The sequence below is a fragment of the Manis javanica genome, chromosome 5 (assembly GCF_040802235.1).
Source record: "Manis javanica isolate MJ-LG chromosome 5, MJ_LKY, whole genome shotgun sequence".
NCBI lineage: Eukaryota > Metazoa > Chordata > Mammalia > Pholidota > Manidae > Manis > Manis javanica.
Genome location: NC_133160.1, coordinates 103,746,919 through 103,762,455, shown reverse-complemented (window position 1 = coordinate 103,762,455; position 15,537 = coordinate 103,746,919). Strand labels below are relative to the sequence as shown.

General features: G+C 38.5%; 1 protein-coding gene across 14 annotated transcripts in view; it reads left to right on the top strand.

The window, feature by feature from the left end:
• ARHGAP24 (Rho GTPase activating protein 24) overlaps positions 1 to 15,537 on the top strand; it is a 504,620-nt gene that overhangs the window by 436,611 nt on the left and 52,472 nt on the right. The window contains exon 1 of one of the 14 annotated variants that reach the window (XM_037021164.2): positions 3,631 to 4,908. The exons of the other annotated variants lie outside the window; for them this stretch is intronic. Coding sequence (XP_036877059.2) covers positions 4,794 to 4,908 — 115 coding nt within the window. The 5' untranslated portion in view covers positions 3,631 to 4,793. Of the gene's footprint in view, positions 1 to 3,630; positions 4,909 to 15,537 lie in introns of those variants that run through there. 14 annotated transcript variants of the gene reach the window in all.

The following is a 15,537-nucleotide window of genomic DNA, read 5'->3' as shown; positions in this document are numbered from 1 at the left end:
TGTAGTAATTGACTGGCTTATATACACTAGTCCCCCCTTATCCATGGTTTCACTCTCCTTGGATTCAGTTACCTGCAGTGAACCGCAGTTCAGAAGCAAATGATCCTCCTTTTGACTTATTCTCAGAAAGCCAGTAGAAGTCTAGCTCTACATCACACGTACATCACTCACCTCACTTCATCCCATCACGTAGGCATTTTACCATCTGATGTCATCACAAGAAGGGTGAGTACAGTACAAAAAGGTATTTTGAAGAGAGGCCACATTCAGATAGCTTTTATTACAGACTGTTGTTTTAATTGTTCTATTTTATTACTAGTTAATGTTGTTAATCTCTTATGCTTAATTTGTGAGTTGAACCTTATCATAGGTATATATGTATAGCAAAAGACATAGTACATATATATGTACATATGTGTGTGTGTGTGTATATATATAGTTCTGTTCTATCCATGGTTTCAGGTTTCCACTGAGGGTCTTGGATAAGGGGACTATTGTATTTTGGGTACTTCATGTTCTCACATTCACTAAAAACATGATTGTAAAGGCTACATAGTACTCTTACTATATGTATGTGAGAAAACATACATAAATACTGTCTTACATTGTTAATGTTGGGAAAATTAACAGGAATGTTATTATTGTGTTGAAAGATATGAACATTTATAAGACGCATGACATATTGTCAAATGTCCAACAGAGAGTTTGTTGGCTCACATTCCCACTAGTAGTATCAAACAGGTTCTCTTCCAGTGCACCCTCTTGTGCCACTATCATTAACTGTGTCACTTTAGACATACCATTAACATTCTCTGAAATTTCTATTGTTTGTGAAATGAAATATATACCACTTACCACCATGCAGTCATTATGAGCATGAAATAATGTAGTATAGTAATAGGTCATAACCCTCAGCCCTTTCTACTCTATGTCCCTTCTGCTTCAGAGACCTGATCTATTTCAATGGTTTCACACACCACCTTTTGCACTCTGCTGATGACTCCCAAGTCTCTCATTGGAATTCTTCTCTGATAACTTGAAATAGCTCTCTGGGTATGTTTTCTCTTATGTCTCATGGTCACATGTAACTCTAACACCCAACCGCTTCATCAGGTCTTCATTCCATTTTTGCTTTTTTTTTCCTTCTTTAATCTAGATACTTAATGGTTTGTATTATCTACTCAAAATCACCCATAAACAGTTGCTTCCTCATTAACAATGCTAACTGAGAGGCACATAGTTGCTGCTTTAAAGTCAAATCCAAAAGTAGAGATGTCAAAACATTAATTTAGTTTTGGAAAGTTCAGGGATTTTGTTTTGTTTGTTTGTTTGTTTATCTTTGTTTTTTCACACTGGGTTTCTTTTCAATTGTTTTTGAAGCAATTGTTTTCAAACTGTTTTTGAATAACAGTTAAATTCCCAGTAGGTAATGCAAACTATAAAGCCATCTTTAATGCATTGTCAGAATATACCTAATTCATATTCCTTTACATACTCTATTTCTGATTTATCTGTCAAAATGTCTCATATATTCTTGTAGAATCCCTTTGTCACTGTGTTGTCCAGGGCTTCACAACTCTTGTTTGGATGTGGCTGCACTTTCCTAGCAAGCAATCATAATTCATTCCATTACCATTTATTTTTCACTTCCACTTACTTATTCATTGCTATAAAAAAATAGAATATATTATTTCATCCTTCTGATAAAATAAAACTGCAAGACATAAGTAAGATTAAGTAGAATAATTTGGGATTATATATAGAGATTTTTTTTCCAGAAAAATCTAAGATATGTGTAACTTTTAGATCTAAGAATATTTCTCCTTTCTATTTTAGTTAAGGAATCCAAACTCTGTTAACCCTAAATAAAGGCCTCTTGCCATCCAGTCATTTCCCCACTGCTCAAATATTATAGTCATTGATTAAATATGGCATCTGTAAAGACATTTGGAAGGTGACCTATCACCCCACCTTATCAATTTCTCTATACCACCCTTGGATAAATTTAGAATGTGTTTATTTCATTGTCTGTATTGCTGTTTCACACCTTGTGTTTTTAAAAAGTTAACATTTTCATGAGATATCTATGCTTATCTTTAAGTTGCATATACATGTAAAATATTGTCTCTTTACCATTATGGAAATAGATATTTGATTAAAATACAGAAGACCCTTGAGGAGTTTGCCTAGCTTTTTCAATCCCTTAGATGAAAGATTGTTAAGTGAAAAATCATAAAATGTAGAGCTTTGGAAATATAAGACTTTTTTATTATGAAATAAAGTAAACTTACAACAAACATTTAGATGGGGGAAGGAAACCTATGGAAATGGAACAAGTAGACATCCTCGTAACAACCCAGCTTGATAACAAAGTTCAGTATTTAATCTAGATACTTAATGGTTCGTATTATCTGCTCAAAATCACCCATAAACAGTTGCTTCCTCATTAATAATGCTAACTGTGAGGCACATAGTTGCTGCTTAAAAGTCAAATCCAAAAGTTGAGATGTCAAAACATTTACTTAGTTTTGGGAAGTTCAGGGATTTTGTTTGTTTATCTTTGTTTTTTCACACTGGGTTTCTTTTCAATTGTTTTTGAAGCAGTGTGTTTGGAAGTACCTCACCCAGAATCTGGGGAGAATGAGAATCCATTAATTGTAGAGCTGAATGTTTAGCCTAACTTTAGCTACTAACAAAATCAGGTTCTTCCTCTATATTTCTGTCTCCTAATGAAAGCAATTCAGTCGGAGATTCAACAAGGCAATAAAAATACTGAATGTGAATAATCCTCATGGTGAATAACTGGTGTGTGGTGAATTAACAAGCAGCAGTTAATTAAGAGGCTACTTGCTCTTGCCTTGAACAAGGACCCCTCTGATCTTGGCTAAGTGGTAATTCTCCCCTTTAGTTTCTGTGTTTGTGAAATAAGAAAACTGGACAGAACTCTTTCATCCGGATTCATTCCAGCTCTGGTGCTCTGATGACACGTGTTCCCTCCAACCTGGGGCTCAGGTCAGGGAAGCTTTCAGTGGGCCGAGGTGCCTCCCGGACCAGCATGGCCACTGTCTTGTTAGTACTTTGAGTTAAACTTGGAGGTTCTTTATTTTCCTAGCCGCATGCTATGACACACAAGTTAAAAACAGTGTTTGAACCATAGAGCAGCAATAACTAAACGGCTCCTTCAGTGACAAAATATTACCTATGTGGGCATGCTGGTCAAAGGAACGGTATTTGTAAAGGGAGCATCTTTTGAGTGCTCCTCACAGTTATGTAGCGTTCCTGTTGAATAGCTAGGAAGGAACACAGAGCCTGGGGTCAGCTGGGGTTAAAGCACTAGCATTCTGGATCTGCTCATGGAACAGCCAGGTGGATGAATGATTAACCCACTGAGTAAACTGTTCAGCAAGTGGGACTGAGAGGCTTGGTGATGTGGGGCTGGGTGCAGCAGGTATGTGCAAGCAGAGGGAAATGCTGAAAACAGGGCTGGTTTTCAAGCCATAACCAGAGAAATATATATGTATAAATATGTCTGAACACACACACACATGAGTTGAGTTGACTTGTTTTGTGGTTATACCTGCAAATTTTTTGCTATTTGATTTAGACTATTATTCTATTTCAAAGACATGCATATATATATACAAATACAAATATGTTTTAATGATATGCACATTTAAATCAACACTAACAAATGGATTCAGTTGAAAAATCTCTGAAAGAAAAACCTTGTCTAAGAAGAGAATAAATGCAGGAAGGATGCGAGCCAAAAGTCTATCTCCTTGGTGTTTGATTTCTGGAGGGACTGAGGAAGCTGGCTGTACTGGAGCTGCAAAGACTAGACTGGGGAAGTCAGCACAGAGTTAGACGAATGAGAAAGGGGTTCATACCGCCCTGCGGCGTTCTCCCTCCCCCCCTCCAACTGTTGTGACCGCACCTGGGGCATGTGACCGGCGGCGGGCACTGAAGGCAGCCGCAGCCACAGCGCGGTGACGAGGCAGCTGCAGCTCTGCCAGCTCCCGCCCAGCTCTCATTGAGAAAAGGGGACACGCAGCAGGACGCGGGGGAGGAGAGTGCCCTGCAGACTGCCTCCTCCACCGATCCCAGATCCCAGGATGGCCACTCGACTCTTCTGACGTGGCAATTACCTCGGGAGTTTGGAGACAGAAGGGAAAAGGGAGAAGCCTGCAGAGAGCATCAAAGGATGGGGGTGCTATAAAAGGAACAGGGGAGTCCTTTGAAAAGACTATCATGCACTGAAATGCTTTTCTGGAGAAGGTGCCATTCTTTGCCTCCCCTTTTGCTCAGATGAAAGGAGCCGGCAAGGTCGGTCCTGAAGTATTCCCAGGGGGCCTTCCTGTGATTGTTCCTCTGTCCCCTTGCACACCGCTATTTGCTGACCTTTCCAGAGGAATCTCAGCCTCCCCAGTTCCAGCTGAGAAGACAGTTCTTAATAAAAAAAAACAATTTCTGCTGTTTGAATGGGAAGTGCAGCTTGCTTGCTGCGGTTCTTTTTTGCTGTGACATTTCGGAATGTCTGCAGAAACTTAAAAACAAAAACAAAAACCTTAAAAACTCCCCGGATTAGGCAACAGAAAAGGAACTTTTGCCAAAAAGAAGCAAATGAGAGGTGGTAACTTATCTTTGACCCAGGACCTGGATGATAAAAACCTTCAAGTTATAGGAATCAGCACTTCAAACCTAACAATTAAGCAAACATGAGGAGTGTCTGTGGGGTTTTGAGCAAAGGCAGGTTTTAAAGGAAGCCTGGAACTGGTTCAGAACTTCCGGCCTTTATGATGCCTGAAGATCGACATGCTGGGGGCCGCCCCTCAGGTGCCTTAGCAGCAACTCCTTTCATTCCCAAAACTACATACAGAAGAATCAAACGCTGTTTTAGTTTTCGGAAAGGTAGGTAGATGATACATTAATGTCCTTTTAAAAAATACTATCTGATGCTTTAAGGTCAGTCTGTGTTCAGACAAAATGGGATTCTGGAAACCCAGAGCTTAGAACTGGGCAAGAGTGGTGCACATGTGTCTTTGCTTGTCTCTGCTTATTTTTCAAGGTTCATATTGGTTTGTTTATGACTGTCTGTGAATGGGCTGGGTAGGTGGGGCTCAAAGGATGGCAGTCCCCTATGGATCCCCTTGACTGATGCAGAACTGAGCAGGCTGGCCTCTACATCCTGGGAGGAGGGGCTGAGACTACCTGGGCCCTCCCAGACCCAACTCAAGCAGCCATGTTGCTGTCTCTTGAAATGTGTCCCTCTCCATCCTTGCTCTGCGCTGCCGTCAAATTGGTTTGGTTCTGACTGCCTGCACTTGTTTCACCAACCTGTTGAGAAGATTTGAATAATATGGTTTCTGTAGTGCCCCCTTTTCAGGAGGTTTTCAACCATACTGGTTAACACTGATTAAGAATTGCCCTCCTTAATACATCATAAGGTGACATTGGGAGAGTCCAAAAATGAGAACCTTCAGAAACAAGAGGTGGGAAAAAAATAATTCATGATCAGTAAAAGAAATGAAGTATTTTGGAAGTTGATTTCATGGAGAGTGCATCAAAGGGTAGAGCAAGGGTAAAATAAAATATTTTTAGAAAACATTTATGTATCAAAGTATTTGAAAATGTCCTTTTGCTTTAAAATGGGGATAATTAAGTGGACTGATTATTTAAATTGAAACTAGGAAAGTGTAATTTTAATGACATGTACAGTCCGCTAATAATCTAATCGGGAGTTGATTTGAGTAACACTCAAGGTCATTCCTTCTCCCTTTTTTCTTTGATCTGCCACCTTCTCAGCTTTGTAACCAACAACAACAAAAAAGTAGAAGAAAACAAACCAAGAAAAACCACATATATAAAGCAAAATACAGTGGGAACTTTTTAAAAGTAAACCTTGTTCCTTCTTTGCCTTTCTCTTTGAACAGTTAAGATTCTTTGCCTTTTTCTTTGAACAGTAAAGATGTATGATCATTATCCTACATTATGAGCAAGGAATTCAGGTGTTAATTTATATTCCTCTCTCATCCACAAAGATAATTAAATGAGAGATGCATGTCTCATATTCTATAGATCCATAGAGATTTCATGGTGACTGCACCAGTGCGTCATTGATAGGGAAATTAACAATGGTAGAAATTTAAAAAGGCCTGGGACTACCTACTTACAGGACGCTTCCTCTGCCACTTCTCCTACCCCTCAGCAACCAAATTGGGTTTATCCAAATATATAGAAGACTTCTTCGGGGAGTTAGTGCTGTTTATTTGTAACAGGAGATGTCCTGGGGACAGTTAATGTGTCTTTGAAACACACAGTAAGGCATATTTCGCCTTCTCAGTCAGTAGTGCTCCAGCACTGGAGTGCAGCATGTCTGCAAAAATCCTGGCTCACACTGCTGTTCGGTACTCCTTCCTCCTTAAATACCAAGGACAGGAGCCAGTGCCAGCGAAGAAAACCCCCATGGGCAGGCAAATAGCAACCTCAGGAGTGGGAACGGCTTCTAGCTATCATCTCCTGTTGGCTATTTTTAAGCTATTGTCCTTTTACTATGCAAAGTCTTAGGAATCTGAGGAGTGTTCAGCATTTGAGTACAGTCAAGAATTAACCGATTTTTACTTTACGAAGCTGTATTCTGGTCTCTGTCAGAATCAGAAGGGAGAGAGGGTACAGCAAGCATTAAGCCGCGTTAAGTTTCCTCTCGCGTCCTCCAGAGCCAGCCGCACACCAGCTCCCTCCGCTCCCGGCTGCATCCGCAGGGTCACCGGCTCGCCTCCGGGCTCTGGGAAACAGGGTGCGCCGCTTCTCCCCAGCTGTTTCTGCGCAGCACTAGCCATTCTTGCCAGCGGTAGAGTGAACCTCAGGAGGTTGGCATCTTTATTTAAGCTCCTGCACTGAAAAGGATAAACTTTCTTTTAAGTGTAAGCGTTCCCAACCATGCTCCCTTAAAAAGAGTGCTTTTGGTGCTTTGTTTAATCTCCTGGGTGCTCCAGTAGTTGAAGAAGTAGCCCCGGGTTTCTGGGTTTCTCTCCCAAGGTTGTTGGGAGAACATCAGCTGAAGCCATTTCAATTAAAGCAAAAGGGAGGGCTGTGGATCATGGAAAAGTGCCCAGAAGTTAAAAAGGTTGACGTGTCTGCTTTTCCTGATTCACACTGAAAACATATTTTTTACTGTTGCCAAGGATAAGCCCACAGAAGAGGAGACTCACTGCTTTAGTAACGCCCCCAGAACCAAGCCTGGAGTTGAGTTAGAGTTTCCAGAGGCCTGGTGGTATTGGCACTTGGGGCTATGCAACCCTTAACTAGCTCGGCCAGTCCTTCCAGATTCACGCTGTCCTTTACAGCCCTTTTCATCTCACAATTTCTTTAAGTACTAATAAAGGTCATTGAAAATGTTTTCCCAGTGGTTTTAAAAATCTAGGAACTAGGAGACCCCTATTAGGCAGGAAGCTGAGAATAGCAGTGTTGTGATTTATGTTCTACTGAGATACAGATTACAATGTGTTTTTTATGCTGTTGATTTTGGAACTGTAGTTGTTTTTACCTCTATAAGATTAATATCTAATATACAAGCACAACCAATCTTGTGATTACTTGGGGGTGCATAATACTTTGGGTCCTGGATATTAATGTTCACTTCTGGTCATCACAAGCTAGCTGATTTAAAGTGGTTGTGATCACAGGACATCCTAAAGTGAATTTTTAAACCCTATGTTTTTTTCCTGAGTTGCCCTCTTCCTTGGGGATAAGTCATCATTAATTTCCCTGTGATTTTTTTCCCCCTACTCTGTCACACACCATTGCTTCTTCCTACTTTATATACTTTCAGCTCCATTTCTGTTTCCATCACCTTAGTTCTCAGTGCCTTTGTATCTTCATGCACACAACTTACTTCAAAGTAAGACAGCATCCATCCTCACCACTTTGCCACCCACACTGTTCTTCACAAATTCTTACAACACACACTCCATTTGTGAAGTATTGCTCAATTGGTATTCCTGAAATGGTATGGTCAAGCACAGCCCAAAAAATTTTTACGAGTCCCTGATACACCCAGGAGAAAGTCCTAACTGTTCCATGTAATTATCAAGGCCTTCTAATCAATTCCAACTATTCCCCAGAGAATTAACTCCCAATTCCCTCAACTGGTCAACTCTATCTCCCTAAACACACCTCCTACACCACCTCTTTGCTTTTGTTCTCTGGGTCTCCTTTGCTATAATGCTCTGTCTCTTCTGGTGTCTGTCCAGACTTTACAGTTTCTTCAAAGCGTCATCTCTCATTTCATTGTCAAGCCTTCTCTGTTCACTGCTGTGCTCTTTACTTAATAACCTTTAAATTTCTTACATGCTGCCACCTTATACCTGGTCATCTTATCTTCATAGCCATCTTAAAGTGCTTTACGTGCATTTGTGGTAAAAACAAACAATAACAACTATGTATTTGTTTATTTCTTCCCAAAGTGAAGAATGGCAATAGACCTATTCAATCAAGGATTCAAGGTTTATTGCAAGCTAGTATAGTATCTTTTCCTGCTGGTCCATAGCATAGCCTTATAGCTGTGATGGATAAAACCAACATTTTCTTTAAAGTTTATTGCATGCTGTATGCATTGTAATCACATGTGGAAAACGATTTGTCTAACAGAATGCTGCTATCCAAATCCATACAATTTTAAATGGTGCTATAAAAGAATAGTTCATTAACTCATATACCTAAGTTCTACAGAGCAACTATCAAGTAGTTCTGGGAATGAAAAAGTATCCAAAACAGGTTGCCTCCAATATGTGAGTTTGCAGACTTCATGAAGATAAGAAAACATCGATGAATACTTACTTGCACTGGTAAGTATGAAGTCTGAGAAGCTCATCAACAAAAGACTGGCCAGGGCTCATCTGGAAAGGCAGAGATTTATCGGAACTAGATGAAATCAGACTTACCCTTTGGAAGTTATGAAAAGGCTTTTTCTCCTACATGATATTAAAAGAGTGCTCAGTGTGCCTATGAAACAATATGTCTAAATTGAATTAACAACATAGTGTAAAATGAAGACTTTTTTGAATCATGTAGATCAGTGTTTGTATCCCCAATCTTCTGCTATGTAGACATGTGACCTCGGGTCACCTAGCATCCCTGAATCTGAGTGGAAGAGCTACCTCCTTGCAGAGTATCTGCGAGTGTTAAATAATAAACACATGCAAATTGCATGGCTTGGTACCTGTATGTAAGTGGTGCCTGTAATTACTCTGCTGATCTAAGGTGTAGGCCACTGGGGTCACTATGTTCATATTATTACAGTTCCTTAATTTTTCCAGGCCTTTATTTTTGTCCTTTCTTCCCCACTCTGATTACAAGAGTCAGGATTCTACCGGTCAGTGGTTATTATAGATTCTGAGCTCCTTTAATTAAGTTTTCTATCCATATAAGATTTGGTGGCTACTCAGAAAGTGTGTATGACAGACTGAAGTAAGCTTTCTTGTTTCTTAGTTCTGCACTAAATTTTTTGTCTTTTTTTGGATTTGCCCATTTGCCATGGATGATTGTTCATTATTAATTGAAAATTATTATAATCCTGGTGATACCAAAACATTCTGCTAGCAGGGTTTCAGTAAGCAGGGTAGGTAAAAGCAAATTCTCAGAATGGCTTAGCATGTGATTTATAAGAAGAAGAGAAAGGCATTCTGAAAACTGACAGCAGAGACTTTGACTAAAAATCAAGAAGTTGTTTAACTTCTGGCTTCTCATCACAAATCAACGACTTTTTTGTTATCAAGTTTTTTGTTTTTTTTTTAGTATATTTATGCCAAATTGCTTTATAGAAAATTTTGTTGTATAGCTATTGAAAAGAGAAATTATTAATTTCACTATACAACATGAGACATAAAAGTGAGCTCCTAGATTTTTACAGTTACTTACTAACACCATTTATATAATGTATTTCTTGCTTGCTAATTCTGTTTACTGTGAATAAATTTTTATCCATATTTTAGCCAGTCCAGAAATATGATTAACAGTAGTTATCATCAGTTTATGTTTCTTTTTCAGGAATGCCTAGAACTTACATTCCCTTATACTATCCATATTACAGTATGCAAAACAGCATTCATATTTCTGTAGGCAAATACAAAAGTATTTAACTGGGTTATGGTAAATTGGAAGAGTCCAGCATTCTCTTAATGTGTTTTACTGAAATCTTTTATTCACAAAGAACATCATGCTCAATGTTCCATAGTGAGGTATAGAATCTACCATCTGATGAACATCAGTATGAGGGATTTAATTCTGCCAAAGAGCGATTTTAGACATGATTGAAACATAGCTACATATTCTTCATTTCAAGATTTGCCTTAACCAAAATGACATTCTTTATATATAAATACATGGTAGTTTATACAGATATCTCTGATTCATACCCATCACAAGTTCATTGTAGCTTCTCCTCTCTTTGCCCCCTTGCCTTTTTGTAACATCTTTGTCTGACATTGAGAAACCTGTTATTCATCACCTTTGTTTTTACAAGATATTTTCACCAGGTGTACAATTTTAGGCTGAGAATTTTAATCTTTCAGTACACCTAAAAATGATGCTCAGTTGTCTTCTTGCTGGCATTGTTTCTCAAGAAGAATCTGCTATCTTTCTAGTCTTTGTTCCTCTGCATTTACTGTACTTTTTCCCCCATCTGTCTGTAAGATAGTGTAAGATAGTCTCTTTGTCACCAGTTCTGAGCAATTCAGTTTTGACGTTCGTTAGTGTAATTTTCTTCATGTCTCTTTTTTGGGGCATTTGGATTTGGGGCATTTTGAACTTCTTGGATCTGTAGGTTTGTTTCCTAAAATTTGGGAGGTTTTTTACCCATTATTTCTTCAAATAGCTTATGTCTTCTTTCTCCTCTCTTTTGAGGACTCTGATTACTTATACATTAGGCCACATGAATTGTCTTAACAGGTCATTCATGTTCTTTCAACTTTTTAGGTTCTTCTTTCTCTCTTGGTTTCATTTAGCATAGTTTCTATTCCTATGTCTTGAAATTTACTCATCTTTTTTTTCTGCCATGTCTCACTATCCACTAATTCCATCCTGTGTATTTTTCTTAATCTTAGATATCATAGTTTTTACCTAAAAGATTGATGGGGATCGTGTTTTGAATCATTTTGTTTTTTAGTATTTTCCATGCCTGGGCTTAACTTTTTCTTTTTTTTTTTTTTGAGAGGGCATCTCTTATATTTATTAATCAAATGGTAGTTAACAACAATAAAATTCTGTATAGGGGAGTCAATGCTCAATGCACAATTATTAATCCCAGACTAATTCTCATCAGTCTCCAATCTTCTGAAGCATAAGGAACAAGTTCTTACATGAACAAATTCTTACATAGTGAATAAGTTCTTACATGGTGAACAGTACAAGGGCAGTCATCACAAAAACTTTTGGTTTTGATCACTCATTATGAACTATAAACAATCAGGTCAAATATGAATATTCATTTGATTTTTATACTTATATATGAATCCCACATTTCTCCCTTTATTATTATTGTTATTATTTTTTTAATAAAATGCTGAAGTGGTAGGTAGATGCAAGATAAAGGTAGAAAACATAGTTTAGTGTTTTAAGAGAGCAAATGTAGATGATCAGGTGTGTGCCTGTAGACTATGTGTTAATCCGAGCTAGACAAGGGCAATAATATATCCACGGATGCAGAAGATTTCTCTCAAAACAGGGGGGCTGAGGTTCAAAGCCTCACCTCTGTTGATCCCCGATTTCTCACCTGATGGCCCCCCTGCAACTGTGCCTGTCTTAGGTTGTTCCTCCCTTGAGGAATCTTACACATCTCTGGCTAACCAGTCATCTTCTGGGGCCATACAGGGAAACGTAAAGTTGGTAAGTGAGAGAGAAGTCATATTGTTTGAAAAGGTTAGCTTTTTACTTCTTTGCAGATTTATGCCCTGTGGCTTCTATGCCCAGCACTTGTCTTGAGGTATCTTTACCACCTGGAGGAATTATGATACTCAGTAAATTCAATATGAGGCACGAATTCTATTTAAGGGTTGTAATTAGGAAGGAAGAAGAAAAGCTATAGAGGTAGCAGATGGAAGAAAACATGGGAAGATTGATTATTTCTTTAACATATCTTCTTGTAGAGTAACTTAAGCATGTATAGGTTTTAAACTACTAATTAAATTGCGCACACACATTAACATAATAGGAATACAGTTACATAACCAAAGCAGATCTATAATTACCAGTAATCTCCAGTGAAGCCAAGAAAACCAGTTAGGCACCCTAGGCATTTGTGAAAATTTGTCTATGATATAATGGATGTTGTCCAACTGTACTTGAACACTCTGAGAGAAATCAGACAAATTAAAACAACCCATTTCTGGGAACTGTTCACATCCCATATGTTCTTTTAACCGTAGATAGTCTGTAGTTGTAAGATTTTGGAGCGCTACAACTTGCACTTCTCCTAATTCTTGGTTGAGTTCCAACAGTACAGATCCAGTCAAATTTGTTGTTTTACTGTATAAACAGGCCAGCTTAGATATCTCCTTCTTCATTCCAATGGCAAGTCCAGGAACTGGTGGGATGAATGCAGCTACGACTACAGCATTGCCTGGATCTTTGTTGAGGTTTTTTGATGATCATCTTCTGGTATGACTCTTCCAGAGAGTGCTGATGTTGGAAGTTCTTCACATCGTATCTTAGTTCATTTTCTGGGTAGTCCAATTAGGCTTTGATCCTCTGTATAAACACAAACAGACCCTTTGCCCACACTTTGATATGTCCTTTATACCATTGTGTAGAACTCATTGGAGGTCACCACACAGGAACTGTTTTTTTTTTTTTAAGAGAAAGGAATATTATCAGAAAAGTGTACATCCATAGCCGATCATCAGACACCCTTTAAGGGATCAAAATTAAGGATATTTAAAGCATGCATTAATTGTTGATTTACAGTTACTTTTATCCTATCAGGGAGTAATCCCCCTTCTCTTTCCTTTTTTTTTTTTGTTATCTTTAATCTACACTTACATGAAGAATATTATGTTTACTAGGCTCTCCCCTATACCAGGTCCCCCCTATAAACCCCTTTACAGTCACTGTCTATCAGCATAGCAAAATGTTGTAGAATCACTACTTGTCTTCTCTGTGTTGCACAGCCCTCCCCTTTCTCCCACCCCCTCTATGCATGCTAATCTTAATACCCCTCTTCTTCTTCCCCCCCTTATCCCTCCCTACCCACCCACCCTCCCCAATCCCTTTCCCTTTGGTATCTGTAAGTCCATTCTTGGGTTCTGTAATTCCACTGCTGTTTTGTTCCTTCAGTTTTCCCTTTGTTCCTATACTCCACAGATGAGTGAAATCATTTGGTATTTCTCTTACTCTGCTTGGCTTATTTCACTGAGCATAATACCCTCCAGGTCCATCCATGTTGCTATAAATGGTAGGATTTGCCCTCTTCTTATGGCTGAGTAGTATTCCATTGTATATATGTACCACATCTTCTTTATCCATTCATCTACCGATGGACATTTAGGTTGCTTCCAATTCTTGGCTATTGTAAATAGTGCTGCGATAAACATAGGGATGCATCTGTCTTTCTCAAACTGGATTGCTGCGTTCTTAGGGTAAATTCCTAGGAGTGGAATTCCTGGGTCAAATGGTAAGTCTGTTTTGAGCATTTTGATGAACCTCCATACTGCTTTCCACAATGGTTGAACTAATTTACATTCCCACCAGCAGTGTAGGAGGGCTCCCCTTTCTCCACAGCCTAACCAACATTTGTTGTTGTTTGTCTTTTGGATGGCAGCCATCCTTACTGGTGTGAGGTGATACCTCATTGTAGTTTTAATTTGCATTTCTCTGATAATTAGTGATGTGGAGCATCTTTTAATGTGTCTGTTGGCCATCTGTATTTCTTTTTTGGAGAACTGTCTGTTCAGTTCCTCTGCGCATTTTTTAATTGGATTATTTGATTTTTCTTTGTTGAGGCATGTGAGCTCTTTATATATTTTGGATGTCAAGCCTTTATCAGATCTGTCATTTACAAATATATTCTCCCATACTGTAGGGTTCCTTTTTGTTCTATTGATGGTGTCTTTTGCTGTACAGAAGCTTTTCAGCTTAATATAGTCCCACTTGTTCATTTTTGCTGTTGTTTTCCTGGCCCCGGGAGATATGGTCAAGAAGAGGTCACTCATGTTTATGTCTAAGAGATTTTTGCCTATGTTCTTTTCTAAGAGTTTTATGGTTTCATGACTTACATTCAGGTCTTTGATCCATTTTGAATTTACTTTTGTATATGGGGTTAGACAATGGTCCAGTTTCATTCTCCTACATGTAGCTGTCTAGTTTTGCCAGCACCATCTGTTGATTAGGCTTTGATCCTCTGTATAAACACAAACAGACCCTTTGCCCACACTTTGATATGTCCTTTATACCATTGTGTAGAACTCATTGGAGGTCACCACACAGGAACTGTTTTTTTTTTTTTAAGAGAAAGGAATATTATCAGAAAAGTGTACATCCATAGCCGATCATCAGACACCCTTTAAGGGATCAAAATTAAGGATATTTAAAGCATGCATTAATTGTTGATTTACAGTTACTTTTATCCTATCAGGGAGTAATCCCCCTTCTCTTTCCTTTTTTTTTTTTTGTTATCTTTAATCTACACTTACATGAAGAATATTATGTTTACTAGGCTCTCCCCTATACCAGGTCCCCCCTATAAACTGTCATTTTGCCATTGTATGTCCATGGCTCCTTTATCAAATATTAACTGACCATTTATGTTTGGGTTAATGTCTGGTGTCTCTAGTCTGTTCCACTGGTCTGTGACTCTGTTCTTGTGCCAGTACCAAATTGTCTTGATTTCTATGGCTTTATAGTAGAGCTTGAAGTTGGGGAGTGAGATCCCCCCTACTTTACTCTTCTTTCTCAGGAATTGCTTTGGCTATTCGGGGTCTTTGGTGTTTCCATATGAATTTTTTAATTATTTGTTCCAGTTCATTGAAGAATGTTGCTGGTAATTTGATTGGGATTGCATCAAATCTGTATATTGCTGTGGGCAGGATGGCCATTTTGACGATATTGATTCTTCCTAGCCACAAGCATGGGATGAGTTTAAATTTGTTAGTGTCCCCTTTAATTTCTCTTAAGAGTGACTTGTAGTTTTCAGAGTATAGGTCATTCACTTCTTTGGTTAGATTTATTCCTAGGTATTTTATTCTTTTTGATGCAATTGCGAATGGAATTGTTTTCCTAATTTCTCTTTTTATTGGTTCATTGATAGTGTATAGGAAAGCCACAGATTTCTGTGTGTTAATTTTGTATCCTGCAACTTTGCTGTATTCCGATATCAGTTCTAGTAGTTTTGGAGTGGAGTCTTTAGGGTTTTTTATGTACAATATCATATCATCTGCAAATAGTGACAGTTTAACTTCTTCTTTACCAATCTGGATTCCTTGTATTTCTTTGTTTTGTCTGATAGCTGTGGCTAGGACCTCCAGTACTGGGATAAATAACAGTGGGGAG